The sequence below is a fragment of the Chiloscyllium plagiosum genome, unplaced genomic scaffold (assembly GCF_037043375.1).
Source record: "Chiloscyllium plagiosum isolate Xiang-an unplaced genomic scaffold, Cpla_swu_hap1 HiC_scaffold_21, whole genome shotgun sequence".
NCBI lineage: Eukaryota > Metazoa > Chordata > Chondrichthyes > Orectolobiformes > Hemiscylliidae > Chiloscyllium > Chiloscyllium plagiosum.
The window spans coordinates 6,916,952-6,940,318 of NW_028270159.1; the positions used below are offsets into that span (position 1 = coordinate 6,916,952).

At 44.1% G+C, this 23,367-nt stretch overlaps 1 protein-coding gene across 1 annotated transcript in view; it reads left to right on the top strand.

Annotated features, from left to right (window-relative positions):
• Nucleotides 1-177: 177 nt before the first annotated feature.
• dync2i2 (dynein 2 intermediate chain 2) overlaps nucleotides 178-23,367 on the top strand; it is a 62,269-nt gene continuing 39,079 nt past the window's right edge. The window contains exons 1-2 of the mRNA XM_043720591.2: nucleotides 178-750; nucleotides 12,192-12,301. Coding sequence (XP_043576526.1) covers nucleotides 415-750; nucleotides 12,192-12,301 — 446 coding nt within the window. The 5' untranslated portion in view covers nucleotides 178-414. The remainder of the gene's footprint in view (nucleotides 751-12,191; nucleotides 12,302-23,367) is intronic.

Genomic DNA, 23,367 nt, shown 5'->3' on the forward strand with positions numbered 1-23,367 from the left:
AAAACGCTCGCTCGCAGCCGCTCCAGCACGCACGCGCGCTGGCGACCCTCCCCCACATCAGCCACTCCCCCTAGCACGCATGCGCGACGCACGGCCCCTCGCGCCGAGCTACCGCCCCGGCGTTGCCTGCCATTGGCCGCGGTCGAGCGGCGCGAACACGGCCGTGACGTCAGGCGGCGCGGGTCGTCATGGCGACCGGGTCGTCTCGTTTGGGTCCGCGTCGACTGTTGGATTCATGCTGTGTGCGTTCGAGAGTGAGGGAGGTTTTTTGTTGTGTGTAGGAGGTGAATGAGTTGTCAACACTCCAATGTATTCTTTAATATATAAATAAATTACACTTGGCTTCGTGAGGAAGAGGACATTTTGTTGGTGGAGTTCTTCCTCCTTCTCCTAAAGTTTTAACGGACCCGGGTCATGTTCACTGACGAAGTCCAGGAAGCCGTGTCGGTTGATTCGCGCTGGAGAAAGGTTCCCGAGCTGCGTGACGCAGTTTGTCAAACGACCGCGGTTCGGCGCTCCGAAGCCTCGGTGCAGAGTCGACGCAGCGCGAGAAACGGTACGCAGACCGATCCGGTCGAGTGCCGAGAACTGCCGGCTTTCAATGGGAGCGCGGAGCCTTCAATCGATTCCCCGCGTCTGGCCCGCTTCCTCCGGCAGGTGGAGCCCATGGTGAGCAAGGAGTTAATCAAGAACATCAAGAGCCACGCCTTCGATGGGTTTGAAGTCCACTGGATAGACCACCCCCACACTGTGAGTTTTCTAGTGGCAAAAGGTGGATGTTCGAGCGTATTTCAAATCGTGTGCGATTTTTGTCATATTATTTGCAAAAGTGCGATCCTCATTGAATTTGAAATTCCACACAGCCCATTGCGAAACGAACTTCACTGGTAATTTACACATTATAATCTTGTAGTTATTATCATCGTGGTTCAGCAATGTTACAGTTGGCTGAACCATCTCTTTAACGGAATTGCTGGTGAAACTCAGCTCTGGCAGCCATCCCTGGAGAGAAAGCAGCGTTAACGTTTCGGAGTTCACTGACTTCTTCAGATCTCATTAGTGCATGGCACGAGAGATAAGCAGGTGATAGTTGCATTACAGACGATCGTGTCGTATTGTTATAATGTGGTAGAAAAGCAACCGGCAAACAATAGGAAGCGAGCACATTTTGCCTAGTCAAGTAGATCAAATAACGAATGAAGTCAGATGATTCTGGAAGTGCTGTATGTTGGGCAGCACTTGTTGAAAAAATGATGTATATATTGGGTTTATGACTGTTCCTCAGAATAAGGATTATAGATGAGAAATAGTAACCGTCTTTTTTGGAGAGATGCTGCCTTCGCCCACTGAGCGTTGTCTTTCTCTTCATGCTTCAAACAATGAAAGTTGTCAGGATAAAGTTATAGATATATATTTTACTTGGAATGCATCCATGCTTAAAATTGCTGCATGATTTGCAATATATTTCCATAAGTAATATTTATCTGTATCTTAATATTTAGTTATAATTTATGCTACCTTTTAATATCACGTTGTTGAACTAATTGGAAATAGACATTCCTGCACTGTATAGTCTGTGAATAATTTGTATACAGACAAAGAAACTTATAATTATGCAGTTTTTGTGACCTGAGGACATCATGAATACACATATTCATCTAGTTCATGATACTTTTAATCAAAGTAAGTGATTAGAACCCAGTGATTCCCAAGTGTCTGTGGGAATGTTACACTTCACCAGGGAGGCTTTGAGGGTATCACTGAAGTGCTTTCTCTGACCACCTATGGTTCATCTGCCGTTTTGAAGCTGGGATTTCAGCATGTACTTGGGGTGTGGATACTACCTATGTGCCACAAGAGCCTTCTTATGTATGTGTTTAAAGCAGTGAAATTGATTCCTTACCATGTTCTTTTTGCAAGCGCTACAGAAAGTAAAATGCTGAGAATAATTGCCTGCTTCTAGTTCTAAGTTTAACAAATAAGATATACAAGCTGAAGTAGGCTGTTCGATTCATCGAGTCTGCTCCACCATTCAATCATGACCAATATTTTTCTCAACCCCATTCTCCTGCCTTCTCCCCGTAACCCTTGATCCCCTTACTAATCAGGAACCTAACTCTGTCTAAAATATACATACACAGTAACATGGGCTCAACAGCCCTCTGTGACAATGAATTCCACAGAATAACCATGCTCTGGCTAAAGAAGTTACTCCTCACCTCAATTCTCCCTGAGGCTATGCCCTCGCATCCTAGTGTCTCCTCCTAATGGAAGCATTTTCTCCATGTCCACACTATCCAGGCTTCTTAGTATTCTGTAAGTTTCTCAGTCTTGTAAACCCCATTGAGTGTAGATTCGGAGTTCTCAACCACTTCTCATATGCCATAGCCTTCATCCCAACACCAGCACATCTTTCCTTGGATATGGGGCCCAAAACAGCTCACAATTTTCCAAATCTGGTCTGACCAAAGCCTTACACAGCCTCAGCAGTACATCTCTGCTCTTAGACTCATAGAGCTGTACAGCGTAGAAACAGACTCCACGATCCACCTCAATCCACGCTGATCAGATATCTTACATTAATCTAGTCCCATTTGCCAACATTGGGCCCAAATCCCTTTAAACCCTTCCTATTCATGATCTTCTCAACACGTTAAATGGTGACAACTTCCATCCAGATGCCTTTTAAATGTTAAAATAATGCTAGCCTCCACCGCTTCCTCTGCAGTACCCATACAGGTATCACCCTCTGTATGAAAAGGTTGCCCCTTAGGTCCCTTTAAATCTTTCCCCTCTCACTTTAAACCTATGCCCTCTAGTTTTGAATTCCTCCACCTTGGGGGGAAAAGGCCTTGGCTACTTGCCCTTTCTATGCTCTCTTGCTTTTATAAACTTCTATGAGGTCACTCCTTACCCTTCACTCCAGGGAAAATAGTCCCAGCTATTCAGCCTCTTCCTGTAACTCTTGTATTCTGTTCCTCTTGAAAGTAGTCAGTTGCATTCTCATTGTTCCTGCATTTGGCAATTTTTTTTAACACATGGTTTGCTACTACTATTTTGGTTTCTTGATTGGTTGATAGGCAAAATTAAAAGCCATTTTTTTGGATGAAATGTTAATCCAAGGCTCTTTCTGTTTCCTCATGTAAGAAAGATCCCATTGCATGATTTTGAAGAAGGGCAGTAGTGCTGGTGCCCCAAACCAATATTTGTCCCTTAACCAAAATCACCACAAACAAACTGGTTCGCTTATCACATTGCTGCTTTTGGGAACTTGCTGTGTGCAAATTGGGTGCTTTTTAAACTTTGCTACACTTCAAAAGCACTTCATTGGCTGCAAAGCTTTAAATGTCCTGTGATTGTGTAGTTATAGAGCACTTTACAAGATTTTCTTCAATAATTGTTCAAATGTAATTGTATTTTTCATATACTTTTAATAATTAAATTATTCTTGTTATGTATATAAGCATGGGAGTAGATTGTGCAACTGCAAATTATTTTCTATTGAAATTGAAAATTCTGGAAGGTAAGATTTTTAAAATATGATCTTCTTAACACATTAAATGGTGACAACTCCCATGAATACAACATCTTTAATGTCGATAAATATTACAAAGTTCTTGTTTTGTCGTTGAATTTATAATTTGAAGAAGGCTCGGATTTATAGCTTGTCACTATATCAGGATTAGGTCAAAACAATGACTGCAGATGCTGGAAACCAGATTCTGGATTAGTGGTGCTGGAAGAGCACAGCAGTTCAGGCAGCATCCAAGGAGCTTCACTATATCAGGATTATCCTGGAATGCAATTGCAACTGCTGACTTTGTTTCCAGATGAGAAAAGGTCATCTTCGATCCTTCTCCATTGTCCTCTCCTTCCTCACCTTCAAAAACTGCGAGCAGTTTATGTAAATTGAGACAATCCAATCAACGTTTTCTGCTATTTCTCCCCTCCACTAGCTCACTTGGCTAACGTTCCTTTAATGTTCATCCCTGTCCTCCTCAACTTTCATCATTCTCTTAAATTTCTTCTAATCTCCTATCATGTCCTCTCTGACCTCTTCTGTCCATGAGACCCACTTCCTTTCCCTCTGTCCAATTCAACTGAAATGCTGAAAACAAATCCACTCACTCCAAGCCCCCATGTTAAATAAAATTGAAATGGTTATCTTCAGGTTTTGTCTCCCTTTCCAGTAAAGCCATTGCCATATTCCCATTCTTTTAAAGACAATCTTTGCTCTTTCTGTTCTTGCAAAGCACCATCCGTCTCCAACTTTCCTTTCCTTGATCTTTAATGTGTTGTTACCTCCCAGGTCTGGTTCCATCTTTCCTGAATCCCATGTTTGAATTTGAACCCTTTCTAATTGGTTTTCTGCCCCTACCATAGTACTGAATCACCTTTTGCCAAAATCACAACTGGTATTCTGTGACTATGTTCATCCTTCTCAACCTGTCTTTGAAATAGTTGATCACACCATCCTTCTCCAATGCCTCTCAACTATCATCTGGCTGATTGGGGAACTACTCATTTAGTTCCATCCTTATCTATCTAATCACAGCTGGAGAATCACTTGCAGTAGCTTCTCTATACATTTCGGTGTCATGTTCAATTCTAAGATGAACTTCCGATCTTATTTGTACATTCACCAAGACTATTCCCACTTCCATAACACTGCTTGAATTTCCCCATTTTCAGAACATCTGCTCATTCAAGGATCCCTAGATTGGACTATTAAATATTCTTGGCTGTTCTCTCACATTCTACATCTGTAACTTTGCAAGTATGTGTTTCTGTTCATTCCTGTGATCATGCCCTCTAGTCAGGCAACATCTTGATTTTAAAACTCCCATGCTTTTTTTCCAAATACCTTTTTGCCTTGTGTAATCCCTTTCAACCCTACAACTTTGAGATACTCTGTCTCTTGTGAGTTCTCAATTATAGTTCTCATGCCATTGGTGCCATGCCAATCAAGCAGGCTATTTTGCCCTGGACATGGTCAAGCCTGTTCAATGTTGGTAAGCTGCACTCATTCAGGAAAGAAGAGAGCCACAGTCTTGACTTGTGCCTTATAAACTGGCTTTGGGAAGTAGGGAGATAAGTTAATTGCCAAAATATTCTCAGTTGTGACCTGCTGTTGTATCACAATATTTACATGGCTGGTCAAGTTGTTGACAGTGCAGAATTTAGGCAGAGTATGCCATTAAATGTTAAGGGGAGTTTCTTGCATTTTCTCCCATTGAACATGGTCTTGATGTGGCACTTGTGTGGCACAGATGTTATTTTGCCATTCTTTAGTCCAAGCCTGAATATTGTCCAGCCCTGGTTGGACATCTTGCTTCAGTATCTGAGGATTTGCAAATGGCTCTGAATATGGTGCAATCATCAGCAAATGTCCCGATGAGGGAAAGTCATTGATGAAGCAGCTATAGATGGTTGGGTTTAGGACTCTACTCTAAGGAACATGGCTGCTGTGGTGCCCTTACCTCTGGGTCAAGAGGCCTGAATTCAAGTACAGCCTGCCCCAGAGGTGTATAACAATATCTTTGAACAAGTTGGTTCGAAAATATCTACCCTAAGGAAGAGAGGTATTTTGTAGTGCAGTAATAGTGTGTCCCTACCTGTAGGCTAGGAGGCCTGGTTTCAAGTCCTACTTGTCATAACATATCTGAGTAGGTTAATTATAGGTATTCTTTAGGGTGCATACTTTTAAAGATGTCCTGGGATTGAAATGATTGGCCTTCAACAACTGCACCCATCTTCCCTGTGCTAGGCATGCCTGAACAAGTGAAGTACTTTCCCGCTGATTCCAATCGAGGCCATTTTTGCAAGAGTTCTTTTTTGCCACACTCTGTTAAATGTTACTTTGATGTCAAAGGCCAATCCTGTTGAGTTTGGCTCTTTTGTCCATGTTTAGAGTAATGGTGTAATGAGGTCAGTAGTTCAGCCTTCGTAGAGTCCAGATTGAACATTAGTATGCAGATTATGTTTGACTAAGTGCTGCTTAATAACACTGTTACACCTTCCATCACGTTGTTGATGATTGAGAATAGTCTGGTGGAGCAGTAATTGAGGGATTGGATTTGTCATAGAGTCATACGGCGTCAAAACAGACCCTTCAGTCCAAACAGTCCATGCCAAACATAATTCCAAACTAAACTAGTCCAACCTGTCTGCTCCTGGCCCCATATTCCTCCAAGCCTTTCCTATTCATGTACTTATCTAAGTATCTTTTAAACATTGTAACTGTGCCCGCATCCATCACTTCCTCGTTCATTCCACAGAGAACTCCTGTTTAAAACAATTTGCCCCGCCTGTCTTTTTAAAATCTCTCTCCTCTCACCTTTAAAAGTATGTCACCTCGTCTTGAAATCCCCCATCCTAGGGTTAATGGTAGATGTCTTTTCCCTATCTGTACCTGTCATGATTTTGTTAACTTCGATACGGTCACCTCTTAACCTCGTATGCTCCAGTGAGAAAAGTCCCAGCCTATCCAGCCTTTCTTTATAACTCAAACCTTCCATACCTGACAATATCCTGATAAATCCTGAGCCTCTTATCCTGCTTTTTGTGGACATATCTGGACAAATTGTGAGGTTGATGCCAGTCATGTAGCTGGCCTAGAATTGCTTGGCTAGGTGTGGGTCTAGGTTTGAAGCACAAGTTTTCAATATTATTGTGGCAGAGATGTCAGGGCCTATGTGAAAAGCCTATGATGCATTCAGGCATATTATGATATCCCACAGAGTGGGGTGACTCAGCTGAAATATTTGGGAATTTTAACAGGAGGCCAAGATGGATCATCCATTCGGCACGTTTGAGTGCAAATCCCATGGGGAAAGCATTGAATCTTAGACTCCCTTATAGTGTGGAAGCAGGTCGTTTATCCCAGCATGTCCACATCGACCCTCTGAAAAGCACACCATCTCTGTATCCCATGTTCCCCATGGTTAATCCACCTAACCTACATATTCTTGGACACTGTGGGCAGTTTTAGCATTACCAATCCACCTAACCTGCACATTTTTGGACTGCGAGAGGAAACCAGAGCACCCGGAGGAAACCCACGCAGACATGGGGAGAATGAAGAAGGTGGAATTAAACCCAGGTCCCTGGCGCTGTGAGGCAGCCGTGCTAACCACAGCCACCATTCTGCCCTGTGCTGAAATTGCGTACTATTAACCAGTTTTGCAGGAAATGATTTGCAAAACTTGCAATAACAATTCTGTACTTGCATTTATATAGCATCTTTATATAGGAAGAATCCCTTGATGCTTCATGGAAGGCAAAAAGAGAAATATCTTAATGTGTTGCTTAGAAATGGCTTGGAAACTGACAAATAAATACTCCTGGCCTTATATTTCTCACACCAAATATAATCAGACGTGTTTCCTTTCCACTTAATATTGTTGGCAGACTATACAAATCTCGTAGTGAGACAAACCACACATTCTCTCTCCCAATTCTGACATGTCCCAGTTCCTCCTTTGTATTGTTGCAAATCTTAATACCCTCCAATGTCATAGTTGACATTTTCCCTCCAACTGGAAATTTGTCTCTGTTGTTGCTTGTGGGATCTAATTGTTTGAAGATTGACTGACTGTTTGTTTTAATTTACCTACATTATAAAACAAAATTTAATTCTGAAGACCTCTGGATGTGACATTATACCGTATTAATTCAAGTCCGACTAGAGAAAGTGCAAAACTTGACCTACTCTTGGGAAATAAGGTAGGGCAGGTGACTGAGGTGTCAGTGGGAGAGCACTTTGGGGCCAGCGACCATAATTCTATTGGATTTAAAATAGTGATGGAAAAGGATAGACCAGATCTAAAAGTTGAAGTTCTAAATTGGAGAAAGGCCAATTTTGATGGTATTAGGCAAGAACTTTCGAAAGCTGATTGGGGCAGATGTTTGCAGGTAAAGGGACGGCTGGAAACTGGGAAGCCTTCAGAAATTAGATAATGAGAATGCAGAGAAAGTATATTCCTGTTAGGACGAAAGGAAAGGCTGGTAGGTATAGGGAATGCTGGATGACTAAAGAAATTGAGGGTTTGGTTAAGAAAAAGAAGGAAGCATATGTTAAGTATAGACAGGATAGATTGAGTGAATCCTTCGAAGAGTATAAAGCCAGTAGGAGTATATTTAAGAGGGAAACCAGGAGGGCAAAACGGGGACATGAGATAGTGTTGGCAAACAGAATTAAGGAGAATCCAAAGGGTTTTTACAAATACGTTAAGGACAAAAGGGTAACTAGGGAGAAAATAGGGCCCCTTAAAGATCAGCAAGGCGGCCTTTGTGTGGAGCCGCAGAAAATGGGGGAGATACTAAACGAGTATTTTGCATCAGTATTTACTGTGGAAAGGATATGGAAGATATAGACTGTACGGAAATAGATAGTGACACCTTGCAAAATGTCCAAATTACAGAGGAGGAAGTGCTGGATGTCTTGAAACGCATAAAGGTGGATAGATATATCCCCAGGACTGGATCAGGTGTACCCTAGAACTCTGTGGGAAGCTAGAGAAGTGATTGCTGGGCCTCTTGCTGAGATATTTGTATCATTGATAGTCACAGGTGAGGTGAAGACTGGAGGTTGGCTAACGTGGTGCCACTGTTTAAGCAGAGTGGTAAGGACAAGCCAGGGAACTATAGACCAGGGAGCCTGACATCGGTGGTGGGCAAGTTGTTGGAGAGAATCCTGAGGAACAGGATATGCATATATTTGGAAAGGCAAGGACTGATTAGGGATAGTCAACATGCTTTGTGCGTGGGAAATCATGTCTCACAAACTTGATTGAGTTTTTTGAGGAAGTAACGAAGAGGATTGATGAGGGCAGAGCAGTAGATGTGATCTATATGGATTTCAGTAAAGCGTTTGACAAGGTTCCCCATGGGAGATTGATTAGCAAGGTTAGATCTCTCAGAATACAGAGAGGACTAGCCATTTGGATACAGAACTGGCTCAAAGGTGGAAGACAGAGGGTGGTGGTGGAGGGTAGTTTTTCAGACTGGAGGCCTGTGATCAGTGGAGTGCCACAAGGATTGGTGCTGGTACCTCTACTTTTTGACATTTACATAAATGATTTGGATGAGAGCATAAGAGGTACAGTTAGTAAATTTGCAGATGATACCAAAATTGGAGGTGTAGTGGACAGCGAAGAGGGTTACCTCAGATTACAACAGGATCTTGAGCATATGGGCCAATGGGCTGAGGCGTGGCAGATGGAATTTAATTCAGATAAATGACAAGTGCTGCATTTTGAGAAAGCAAATCATAGCAGGACTTATACACTTAATGGTAAGGTCCTAGGGATTTACTGAACAAAGAGACCTTGGAGTGCAGGTTCATAGCTCCTTGAAAGTGAAGTCGCAGGTAGATAGGATAGTGAAGAAGGCGTTTGTTATGCTTTCATTTATTGGTCAGAATATTGAGTACAGGAGTTGGGGAGGTCATGTTGCGGCTGTACAGGACATTGGTTAGGCCACTGTTGGAATATTGCGTGCAATTCTGGTCTCCTTCCTATCGGCAAGATGTTGTGAAACTTGAAAGGGTTCAGAAAAGATTTACAAGGGTGTTGCCAGGGTTGGAGGATTTGAGCTATCGGGAGAGGCTGGACAGGCTGGGGCTGTTTTCCCTGGAGCGTCAGAGGCTAAGCGGTGACCTTATAGAGGTTTACAAAATTATGAGGGGCATGGATAGGTTAAATAGACAAAGTTTTTTCCCTGGGGTCGGGGAGTCCAGAACTAGAGGGCATAGGTTTAGGGTGAGAGGGGAAAGATATAAAAGAGACCAAAGGGGCAAATTTTTCACGCAGAAGGTGGGACATGTATGGAATGAGCTGCCAGAGGAAGTGGTGGAGGCTGGTATAATTGCAACATTTAAGAGATATTTGGATGGATATATAAATAGGAGGGGTTTGGAGGGATATGGGCTGGGTGCTGGCAGGTGGGACTAGATTGGGATATCTGGTCGGCATGGGCGGGTTGGACCGAAGGGTCTGTTTCCGTGCTGTACATCTCTGATTCTATGACTCTAAATCAGTTTCCTCTTCTGTACTTCATTGTACACTGTGACTAGCAGTGAGCAATGCCACGTGAGGTCTGTTAGTATTAACTAAAGTACTTTCAATTCTTGCCTGATAGTGCCGCTGTGCAAAGGTAATATTGGGCTATACTGTAATTTAGTTTCTACTCAACCTATAATTAACTTTATAAAATCAATTTGCGAGTTATTGCATTCCTTAGGTAAGATTAGATAGCAATTGAATCAAATCAAAAAAGTGCATGTTTTCCCATGTTGATATGCTTCCAGGGTATCAAATCCACATACAGTGGCCTCTGCCAAATTTCCCAAAGCAGGTATGCCTATGCATTGCATTCTGCAGTTTATTTCCATGAACTGTTTTAAGTTTTGGCAGTCGTAAAGAAAGACCAGACAGTTACAAATATATTTGTAACCCCTGCCAACTATGTGACTGAGGCATCACTCCATCACCCTGTAGTCTTGTCCTATAGTAGTTTGTGCAAAGCAGTGCAAGTTTCCTTTTGTCATGCCTGCCATTTAAGTTGATTTGGGATTTATTGAAATCAAGATCTCCATAATTTTGACCGTAAGGTTTCAATGCTTTGTTCATTTATGCTTGAAGCTTCATTATGTTTATTCTAGTTGGATTTGTTTAGAACAAAACAAATTCTGGTCACTTGTGTTCCTGTTCATGTTTCTAGTGAGTTGATTTTAAAAAGTTTACATTTATATAGTGCCTTTTACAATTTCAGGATGTCTGTGTTTTGTAACCAGTGAGTTGGTTTGAAATGTAGTTATTGTTGAATTGGAGGAAATTGGCAGTTGGTGTGTGTCCCAAACGTCCTAAAACCAACATTATCGTAATTACTAGATCATCGAGGCTTTTTAATGCTTATTGATGGATTATTATTTATTAGGACATTGGGGAGAATGAAATGGAAAGTTGAATTGTATTACATGTATGGGAGTTTTTTTTCCCCTGTACTTTAGAATCCTAGGATTTAATTTAGTCTGCAGATAGCAAAAAAAACCCATGTCCATGACAGGATATCTTTGGGAGGGTATGGGATTCTTTGGGTCAGCGGTGTACCATATTTGCGTATTAAAATTGAGGTAGTTCTTTCTTTGCAAAAGGAAAGCCTGTTCAAAGAGTAGAAAATGCAAATTGTTTCCAATTGGAAATTAAGCTTTTCTAAATCACTGGGTAGGTCTCTGAGGGAGATCCAATTCAGTTCTGTGCACTACACAGAAAGGATGTTGAGGCCTTGAGGAGGGTGTAGAGGAGAATTTACCAGAATTAGTACTACAGATAAGCTATTTCAGTGGTGTGAGAAATGTGGAGGAGCAGGGATCATTCTACTTGTAGCAGGGAAGGTTTAAAAGGAGATTTGATAGAGGTGTTTAAAATTGAGGTTCTTGTTTTTTTTAAAGAAAGGTCTGTTTCCAGTGCTAAATAATTATTACCTGGATTTGGCAGATGAATTAATCATCAATTCAAAGGAAGTCTCTTCATACATTTCCTATGTAACTTTGACACATACTTCTAATATAGAAATTCTGAGGGAATATCAAATATGAAAAAACTTAACCAGAGCTATGGTCCTTGGTTAACTAGAAGTAAAGTACAACTCCATAATTATCTCCCTGTTCATTGAGGCAAATTAAAACCCTGTCTTAACATGCTTCTATTGTAAATGACATATGTCATTAATACTTTATATTGACTTTTACAAACCAAGAATGGCCAGGAGACATTTTATTAACAGATAAAGCTGGACTGATTTTAATGGTCCTCAAAGAAATTGCCAGGTATGTGTAGATGTAACCTGTATGGATTTTCAGAAGATATTCAATACAATGACTTGCAAGAGACTTAGTCGAAAAGCAATTTGATAGAATAACAAAAAATAAGGCAGCTTGGATAGAGTTGAATGACAGACATGAATATTCCATGTTGAGGTGTGCTATGTATTTTCTATCTCTGTGCCCATTAAATTTAGCGATTAGTTATTGAATATTGTGTTTGAAATCCACACTCTCTCAACCTATTATTGCAAACCACATGATTCTTCAAGCTTTGATATTTAAATTAATTTACCGACTAAAACAAGAATGTAACTGGTTCCATTATAATTGTTTAATAAGTTTCTTTGTTTAAATCCTGCTGTAGGTTTCATGTTTGCATACTCTGTATTATCCAGAAGCGCAGAAACGAAAACTGCACGTTACTGGTGTGTCCTGGAATGTGACAGGCTCTGTCATTGCTTGTGCATATGGCAGGTACGATAGCTATAAATAACCAACATTGTGTCTCTATTCATTATTAGTAGTTACATGCTCAATTAAAGTGTATGTTTATCTTTCCTGCTGTAATATTTGAGTCTTACAGAGCAGGAAAGAAGACTCCAAGTTCTTTAGCTGATCTTGGAGTGGTTTTAAATTTAAATTCCGTGTGGCTAAACTTCCAATTCCAACAATACTGCTGTGGGAATGATTTGGAGGTGCCGGTATTGGACTGGGGTGTACAAAGTTAAAAATCATACAACACTAGCTTTCAGGTGGTTGTGATGAAGGAGCGTGCTTCCAATTAAGCCTGTTGGACTATAACCTGGTGTTGTGTGATTTGTAGCTGTGGAAATGGATCACGTAGAGCCATTCATTTGGTTTAGACCATTACTACTGAAGATTAAGTTCATAACTATTTTGACAACATTTTTTTTGTGGGATGTGGATGTCCCTGGTAAGGCAAACATTTGTCTACTCCTAATTGCCCTTGAACGAATTGCATTTTAGACCATTTCAGAGGGCAGTTAAGAGTCAACCACATTAATGTGGCTCTGCACTCATCTGTAAAGATAACTGATTTCATTTGTATCACATCTATTGTGCTGTGTACATATAGAGTTTCCTTTACATCACAGAAAAAGGTCCTTTTGGCTAGTTGTATCTGCACCAATTATCAGATGTTATTTATCTATACTAAACACATTTTCCAATGCTTAGCCTATAGTTTTCCATGCTAAGTTGTTTCAAGTGCTCATCTAAATACTACTTAAAAGTTTTGATGATTCTTGCATCTACCACCCTTTTAGAGACTAAAAAACTGCAGATGCTGGAATCCAAAATAGACAAGCAGGAGGCTGGAAGAAAGCAGCAAACCAGGCAGCATCAGGAGGTGGAGAAGTCAACGTTTTGGGTGTAATCCTTCTTCAGGACTGGGGGTGGGTGAAAGGGTAGCTGCAGATAAAAGGGGTGACGGGGGGTGGGTGGTGAAGTGGGGATAGGTGAAGACAGGCAGAAGGTATAACCTGGTTGGTCAATGGGAGGAATGAATCTGGTAGCTGGCTGGGATGAGTGGAAGGGAGGGGGAGGGGCTGCGAAGGGAGTCGGTGGGGGGAAGGGAAGGGAGGTTATTTGAAATTGGAGAACTTCCCTGGCTCCCTTCCCAGCCCCTCCCCCTCCCTTTCACTCCTCCCAGCCACCTACCAGATTCATTCCACCAATTGACCAAGTCGTACTCTCTGCCTGTCTTCACCTATCCCCACTTCACCACCCTGCCCCGCCACCTCCTTTATCTCCAGCTCCCCGTTCATTCACCACCCCCCCTCCCCCACCCCCACCCCCACCCCCAGTCCTGAAGAAGGGTTAAGAACAAAGAATATTTACAGGTTAGGAACAGGCCCTTCAGCCCTCCAAGCCTGAGCCAATCCAAATCTACTGTCTACACCTGTCGCCCAATTCCTAAGCGTCTGCATCCCTCTGCTCCCCACCTACTCATGCATCTGTCCAGACGCATCTTAAATGAATCTACTGTGCCTGCCTCTACTACCTCTGCTGGCAGCGCGTTCCAGGCACCTACCACCCTCTGTGTAAAGTACTTGCCGTGTCTATCCCCCTCAAACTTTTCACACCTCGCCTTGAAAGCATGACCTCTCGTTATTGATTCCTTCACCCTGGGGAAAAAGCTTATCTCTATCTACCCTGTCTATACCCTTCATGATTTTGTAGACCTCAAACAGGACCCCCCTCAAACTCCTTTTTTCTAATGAAAACAAACCTAACTTACTCAACCTTTCTTCATAACTAGCTCCTTCCGTACCAGGCAATGTTTTCGTAAACCTTCTCTGCACCCTCTCCAAAGCATCTACATCCTTTTGGTAATGTGGCGACCAGAACTGTACACAGTATTCTAAATGCCACCGAACCAATGTTGTGTATAATCTTAACATGACGTGCCAGCTCTTATACTCAATACCCTGTCTGATGACGGCAAGCATATCATATGCCTCCTTGACCACTCTATCCACCTGTGCAGCAACCTTCAGGATTCAATGGACCTGAACTCCCAGATCTCTCTGCACATCAACTTTTGCCAAGGCTCTTCGATTTACTGTGTAATTCACTGTAGAATTAAACTTCCCAAAATGCATCACCTCATAATGGCTGGATTGAACTCCATCTGCCACTTCTCCGCCCAATTCTCCAGTCTATCTATATTTTTCTGTACTCTTTGACCTTACACCTGAAATGTTGACTTCTCCACTTCCTGATGCTGCCTGGTTTGCTGCGTTCTTCCAGCCTCCTGCTTGTCTACCACTTTTAGGCAGTGAGTTTCGAAACCCACCGCCCTCTTGGTGGAGTGAGAAAATGTTTCAAATTCCTTCTAAATCTCCTGCTTCTAACTTTAAAACTGTATCTTTTGGTTATTGACCCCTCTACTAAAGGAAAAGTTTCTCCCTATCTACCCTATGACTCTTGCTGTGGCTGCAGACTGTCCTGTGGTGGCATTTCCTCTCATTTGCCTAACTGCTAATGGCACTCTTTATTTTAAAGTTTAAAAACTTGGAGAGAAGGCCCTTCAACTTTGCCCATTTCAGAAAGCAACTTCCTTCCTTCTATTGGCCCTACAGTTTTGAGCACCTGCCAATCATACTTAATTGAATAATGAGACTAGCTTCAGGTCATAGAGTCATAGGGATGTATAGCATAGAATCAGTCTCTTCGGTCCAACTTATTGGCACTGACCAGATATCTGATCCCGCACGGACTCCGGACTACGTTCCGACCAACAAAATTTGGACCCAACCAGGACAACCAGTACCTACAACAAATCCGAAGCCTCCAGCAACAGACCTCCCTCTGGATCCTCCGCTCCACGTTTGCAGCCATGCGCCGCTACCTACATTCCCTGCAATTAGCCCGACCCCAGCTCAGGACAACACTCTCTCAGACCTGCAAAGGACCTCTACTGTTCTTCATCCACAGAAGTATCCATACACTAAACAAACAGTTCTTCCTAGCCATATTGTAAATTAAAGACAGTAAGTACCAAAAACTTTCATGTACTTACCCCCACACTCCGGATTCCTCAACTGTTCCAGAATCTTCCATCGGCCTCCGAAATCAGTCTGGTGCCATTACACACGCGCCCGCTACAGCACCCGCGACAATAGCCGCTGCCGCGGACGATGACGTCACTTCCACCCCCACCGACCTCGCAACCTCCGCGATCACCGCTCAGACAACCGCCTCCACGATCGCCATGAAGACAATTACCGACAGATTCGCGACCTCCGCGGCTATGGGGAATAACTCTGTCTCTGTGGTCGTCGCAGCCACTTCCGCCCCCAGTGACGTTACTAACCTACACGACCACAACGCCCCTCCGATCTCCGTCACCATGCCTAACCCTGCCCCTTCGCCGATCTCCGACAGTATGCCTAACCCCGCCCCTACACCGATATCCGTCACCACGTCTAACCCCGCCCCTTCGCCGATCTCCGTCACCACGCCCAACCCTGCCCCCACGCCAATCTCCGTCCCCGTCTCCAGGCCTAACCCCGCCCCCACACCCAGCTCCAGCCCCACACTTGGTCCTAACTCCCAGCCCTGCCGTGTTTTCACCATCCCTCCAGACCTACCTCTCTCTGAGGATGAAAGATCAGTCCTCAGCAAAGACCTCACCTTCATTCCCCTACGCTCTCGGAAAGTTCAACACGCGACGTGACATCGAACAATTCTTCCTCCGCCTTCGCCTCCGTGCCTACTTCTTCAACCAAGACTCTCGCCCACCCTCTGACGACCCCTTCTCACGCCTCCAACACACCCCATCCACCTGGACACCCCATGCTGGCCTCCTACCTGCCCTCGACCTCTTCATAGCCAACTGCCGCCGCGATATTAACCGCCACCTGAACTCCCCCACCCCTCTCACCCACTCCAACCTCTCACCCTCGGAACGCGCAGCCCTCCACTCCCTCCGTTGCAACCCCAACCTCACTAGCAAACTAGCAGACAAGGGAGGCGCGGTAGTAGTTTGGCGCACCGACCTTTACACCGCTGAGGCCAAACGCCAGCTCGCAGATACCTCCTCCTCCTGCCCCCTTGACCATGACCCCACCCCCCACCACCAAACCATCATCTCCCAGACCATCCATAACCTCATCACCTCGGGGGATCTCCCATCCACCGCCTCCAACCTCATAGTCCCACAACCCCGCACCGCCCGCTTCTACCTCCTGCCCAAAATCCACAAACCTGACTGCCCCGGCCGACCCATTGCCTCAGCCTGCTCCTGCCCCACCGAACTCATCTCTGCATACCTTGACATGGTCCTGTCCCCCTTAGTCCAAGAACTCCCCACCTACGTCCGGGACACCACCCATGCCCTCCACCTCCTCCATGATTTTCGCTTCCCCGGTCCCCAACGCCTTATCTTCACCATGGACATCCAGTCCCTGTACACCTTCATCCCCCATCACGAAGGACTCAAAGCCCTCCGCTTCTTCCTTTCCCGCCGTACCAACCAGTACCCTTCCACTGATACCCTCCTTCGACTGACTGAACTGGTCCTCACCCTGAACAACTTCTTTTTCCAATCCTCCCACTTCCTCCAAACGAAAGGAGTAGCCATGGGCACCCGCATGGGCCCCAGCTATGCCTGCCTCTTCTTAGGATATGTGGAACAGTCCATCTTCCGCAACTACACTGGCCCCACCCCCCACCTTTTCCTCCGCTACATCGATGACTGTATCGGCGCCGCCTCGTGCTCCCACGAGGAGGTTGAACAGTTCATCCACTTCACCAACACCTTCCACCCCGACCTCAAATTCACCTGGACAGTCTCCGATTCCTCCCTCCCCTTCCTCGACCTTTCTATTTCTATCTCAGGCGACCGAATCAACATGGACATCTACTACAAACCGACCGACTCCCACAGCTACCTGGACTACACCTCCTCCCACCCTGCCCCCTGTAAAAACACCATCCCATTCTCCCAATTCCTTCGTCTCCGCAACATCTGCTCCCAGGAGGACCAGTTCCAAAAACGTACGACCCAGATGGCCTCCTTTTTCAAGGACCGTAATTTCCCCCCCGACGTGGTCGACGATGCCCTCCACCGCATCTCTTCCACTTCCCGCTCCTCCGCCCTTGAGCCCCGCCCCTCCAACCGCCACCAGGACAGAACCCTACTGGTCCTCACCTACCACCCCACCAATCTCTATGTACAGCGTATCATCCGGTGTCATTTCTGCCACCTCCAAACGGACCCCACCACCAAGGATATATTTCCCTTCCCTCCCCTCCCCTCCCCTCCCCTATCAGCATTCCATAAAGACCACTCCCTCTGTGACTCCCTTGTCAGATCCACACCCCCCACAAAACCAACCTCCACTCCCGGCACCTTGCCCTGCAACCGCAGGAGGTGCAAGACTTGCGCCCACACCTCCCCCCTCACCTCCCTCCAAGGCCCCAAAGGAAACGTCCATATCTGCCACAAATTCACCTGCATCTCCACACACATCATCTATTGCATCCTCTGCACCTGATGTGGCCTCCTCTATATTGGGGAGACAGGCCGCCTACTTGCGGAGCATTTCAGAGAACACCACTGGGGCACCCGGACCAACCAACCCAACCACCCTGTGGCTCAACACTTCAACTCCCCCTCCCACTCCACCAAGGATATGCAGGTCTTTGGACTCCTCCATCGCCAGACCACAACAACACGACGGTTGGAGGAAGAGCGCCTCATCTTCCGCCTAGGAACCCTCCAACCACAAGGGATGAACTCGGATTTCACCAGTTTCCTCATATCCCCTCCCCCCACCTTGTCTCAGTCAAATCCATCGAACTCAGCACCGCCTTCCTAACCTGCAATCTTCTTCCTGACCTCTCTGCCCCCCACCCCAGTCTGACCTATCACCCTCACCTTGACCTCTTTCCACCTATCGCATTTCCAACCCCCCTCCCCCAAGTCCCTCCTCCCTTTTATCTTAGCCTGCTGGACACACTTTCCTCATTCCTGAAGAAGGGCTTATGCCCGAAACGTCGATTCTCCTGTTCTCTGGATGCTGCCTGACCTGCTGCGCTGTTCCAGCAACACATTTTCAGCACTGACCAGATATCCTAAACTGATCTAGTCCCATTTGCCAGCATTTGGACCATATCCTTCTAAATCCTTCCTAATCATATACCCATCCAGGTGCTTTTTAAATGTTGTAATTGTACTCGCCTCCACTACTTCCTCTGGCAGCAGTTCATCCATGCAGGTGCCGCCCTCTGCATGAAAAAGTTGGCCCTTGGGTACCTTTCAATCAACTTACTGATTATTCGTCATGCAGGGCAAGCTTCTGGCCTCCGTTTGCCCAAAAGTCAATGGGGAAAATGCTGCCCATGTCATGAAAAAGAATGGTGATTTAGGAAGGTCTGTTTGAATCAGTTAAAGCTACTTCAATCATACTGTGATTCAGGGGCAGGTCAGGCTTGAACCCAGACCTTCTGGTGAAGAGGTAGGAAAACTCCATTGCTCAAGACCCATCTTTAATTAGTGATGTATTGATCCAAAAGCAAAATGGCCTTTATTTTTACTATCTTTATGATCTAAACCTATTTGACCTCTCAGAATAATTAGAATAAAAAGTGTAACAAAATTATTTAGCAGCGCTTTTGTGATTTTAGTCATTATTTTAAAAGCATAGTCACTTATTACAGCCAGTTACAGCCTTGTTAGTAAGGGAGGATATTCAGTCCCTTGCGCAGGGGGACCTCGAGTCAGGGGATGTAGAGTCAGTGTGGATAGAGCTGCGAAATACTAAGGGTAAAAAGACCCTCTTGGGAGTCATCTACAGGCCCCCAAACAGTAGTCTGGATGTCGGATGTAAATTGAATCAGGAGCTGAAATTGGCCTGTCGTAAAGATGTTACTACAGTTGTTATGGGGGATTTTAACATGCAGGTAGACTGGGAGATTCAGGATGGTATTGGACCTCAAGAAAGAGACTTTGTGGAGTGCCTCAGAGATGGATTCTTAGAGCAGCTGGTGCTGGAGCTGACCAGGGAGAAGGCAATTCTGGATCTGGTATTGTGTAACGAACCAGAATTGGTCAGAGACCTCGAAGTGAAGGAGCCATTGGGAAGTAGTGACCATAATACATTAAGCTTTAATCTGCAATTTGAGAGGGAGAGGATACAGTCGGAAGTGACACTACTTCTGTTGAATAAAGGGAACTATGGAGCTATGAGAGAGGAGCTGGCCAAAGTTCAATGGTGCAATACCTTAGCTGGGATGACCGTGGAGGAACAATGGCGGATATTTCTGTGTATAATGCAGAAGTTGCAGGATCAGTTCATTCCTAAAAGGAAGAAAGATCCCAGGAGGAGGCATGGCAGCCGTGGCTGACGAGGGAAGTTAAGAAACATATAAAGTTAAAAGAGAGAAAGTATAACATAGCAAAGATAAGTGGGAAAACTGAGGACTGGGGAAGCTTTTAAAGAGCAACAGAGGATTACTAAGAAGGAAATACGCAGAGGAAAAATGAGGTACGAAGGTAAATTGGCCAATAATATAAAGGAGGATAGTAAAAGCTTTTTTAGGTATGTGCAAGGCAAAAAAATGGTTAGGACTAAAATTGGGCCCTTGAAGACAGAAATTAGATTAGTTTAGATTAGATTACATTACAGTGTAGAAACAGGCCCTTCGGCCCAACAAGTCCACACCAACCCGCCGAAGCGCAACCCACCCATACCCCTACCCCTACATTTACATATACCCCTTACCTAACACTACAGGCAATTTAGTATGGTCAATTCACCTGACCTGCACATCTTTGGACTGTGGGAGGAAACCGGAGCACCCGGAGGAAACCCACGCAGACACGGGGAGTACGCGCAAACTCCACACAGTCAGTCGCCTGAGGCGGGAATTGAACCCGGGTCTCTGGCGCTGTGAGGCAGCAGTGCTAACCACTGCGCCACCGTGCCGCCCACAGAGGAATATATTACGGGGAACAAAGAAATGGCAGAGGAATTAAATGGGTACTTCAGATTTGTGTTCACTGGGGAAGACACAAGCAATCTCCCTGAGGTAACAGTGGTTGAAGGACCTGAACTTAAGGGAATTTATATTTACCAGGATTTGGTGTTGGAGAGACTGTTAGGTTTGAAGGTTGATAAGTCTCCGGGGCCTGATGGTCTGCATCCCAGGGTACTGAAGGAGGTGGCTCGGGAAATTGTGGATGCGTTGGTGATTATTTTCCAGAGTTCGATAGATTCGGGGTCGGTTCCTGAGGATTGGAGGGTGGCTAATGTTATACCACTTTTTAAGAAAGGTGGGAGAGAGAAAGCAGGAAATTATAGACCAGTTAGTCTGACCTCAGTGGTGGGAAAGATGCTGGAGTCTATTATAAAGGATGAAATTACGGCACATCTGGATAGTAGTAACAGGATAGGATAGAGTCAGCATGGATTTATGAAGGGGAAATCATGCTTGACTAATCTTCTTGAATTTTTTGAGGATGTAACTCTGAAGATGGACGAGGGAGATCCAGTAGATGTTGTGTACCTGGACTTTCAGAAAGCTTTTGATAAAGTCCCACACAGGAGGTTAGTGAGTAAAATTAGGGCGCATGGTATTGGGGGCAAAGTACTAGATTGGATTGAAAATTGGTTGGCTGATAGGAAACAAAGGGTAGTGATAAACGGCTCCATTTCGGAATGGTAGGCAGTGACCAGTGGGGTACCGCAGGGATCCGTGCTGGGACCGCAGCTTTTTACAATATATGTTAATGACATAGAAGATGGTATCAGCAATAACATTAGCAAATTTGCTGATGATACAAAGCTGGGTGGCAGGGTGAAATGTGATGAGGATGTTAGGTGACCTGGACAAGTTAGGAGAGTGGGCAGATGCATGGCAGATGCAGTTTAATGTGGATAAATGTATAGTTATCCACTTTGGTGGCAAGAACAGGAAGGCAGATTACTACCTCAATGGAATCAATTTAGGTAAAGGGGCAGTACAGAGAGATCTGGGTGTTCTTGTACACCAGTCAATGAAGGCAAGCATGCAGGTACAGCAGGTAGTGAAGAAGGCTAATAGCATGCTGGCCTTCATAAGAAGAGGAATTGAGTATAGAAGCAAAGAGGTGCTTCTGCAGCTGTACAGGGCCCTGGTGAGACCACACGTGGAGTACTGCGTGCAGTTCTGGTCTCCAAATTTGAGGAAAGACATTCTGGCTATTGAGGGAGTGCAGCATAGGTTCACGATGTCATTTCCTGGAATGGCGGGATTACCTTATACTGAAGCGACTGGGCTTGTATACCCTTGAGTTTAGAAGACTGAGAGGGGATCTGATTGAGACGTATAAGATTATGAAAGGATTGGACACTCTGGCAGCAGGAAACATGTTTCCGCTGATGGGTGAGTGCCGAACCAGAGGACATAGCTTAAAAATACGGGGTAGACCATTTAGGACAGAGATGAGGAGAAACTTCTTCACCCAGAGAGTGGTGGCTGTGTGGAATGCTCTGCCCCAGAGGGCAGTGGAGGCCCAGTCTCTGGATTCATTTAAGAAAGAGTTGGATAGAGCTCCCAAAGATATTGGAATCAAGGGTTATGGGGATAAGGCAGGAACAGGATACTGATTAGGAATGATCAGCCATGATCATATTGAATGGCAGTGCAGGCTCGAAGGGCTGAATGGCCTACTCCTGCACCTATTGTCTATTGTCTATTGTTTGTACATGGCAATGTGAGATTATCACAGGAGAGAATTACTGAATGGGGAAGGCTACACTCGCATCATCTATTTGTTTCTTAGATAATCGATTGAGTTTTTGCCTCAATTCGCCTATCTGGTATTGAATTTTTTTTTTAGTGTAAAGAGCATCATATCCTTTGATACTTTGTAGCAGGAATCCTTTTTTTACAAACAAAATAGATTCACCCTTTTCTGTATTACTCCTCCTCTTGGAACTTCCAAGTAGCAACTTGGCACAGTAGTGTTCTGTTTCTATACCATGCCACTATCTCTTCTAAGTTCAGACCCTGTTCCCCTTTGAAGGATGTAACCTCTTGGGTTTGAAATAATATGATCTCTGTGTTCACTAAGTGTTTAGGATACTGGAAAGTTATTTAAATGAGGTAGGTGTTTTATAGTTTTAGTAAGATATGGATATACTGCAGTTCACTGCCAGGGCCTCTCCATCTTCACAGCATTATTGACCCCTTTTAATTTGTCACAATCATGATATTTATTGAAGATTATTTACAAAATTTGACTTTTATCTGAGATTTATATTACCTGAAATGTATTGTTGTAAATGTCTCTACAGCTATCGACAACCCAGTTGAAGGTCTTTTTGGATTTTAAGTAAAGTTTTAATCATTAGGAAAGGCTTTTATTTATGTAGAGCCTTTCATAATCTCAGCAAATCCCAAAGCAATTTATGACAAATGAAATATTTCACATAATATAGATTTTCAAAGCAATGTTCACTGTTTGAGTCATTTCCTGACCAATAGGAGATGTTTGCATGGTATTGTGGTAAAACCATGTCATCATAATAGGTGCATTAGTTAAGTTTAAACTTTAACAATTAATTTGTAGAATTTTCAGGTTATTTATTGTGCTATAACCTAAAACATAATAGATCCAGTTTTGTATATTTTCATTGGTGAAAGGAAAGTTTACTTCTTCTATACCTTTATTTTGTCCTTTTCATTCTGTTTTGAACATCCTGTTCAATGAACATTTTGTTTGAGCCGGTACAGACATGGTCCAAAGGCCTCCTCCGGTACTGTAAAATTCTATGATTCTCGCAAATTTCTTTCGAAATGTAGTTACATTTTTGTTAGGAAACACAGCAACCAATTTTTATCTACAAATAATCATAAGATGAAAGTCCAGTTTTATTGATGATGATTTTGATTGAGGGATTGATATTGGAGTACTCTTGAAGTTGTATATCAGGATGATTCTTTTGCTGGCCCAGTTTGTTCCTTGCTGTATAAAATATTATGAAAGCTTTAGATTTGCTTAATAGTTTGCAAAGATGAGAGTTTTC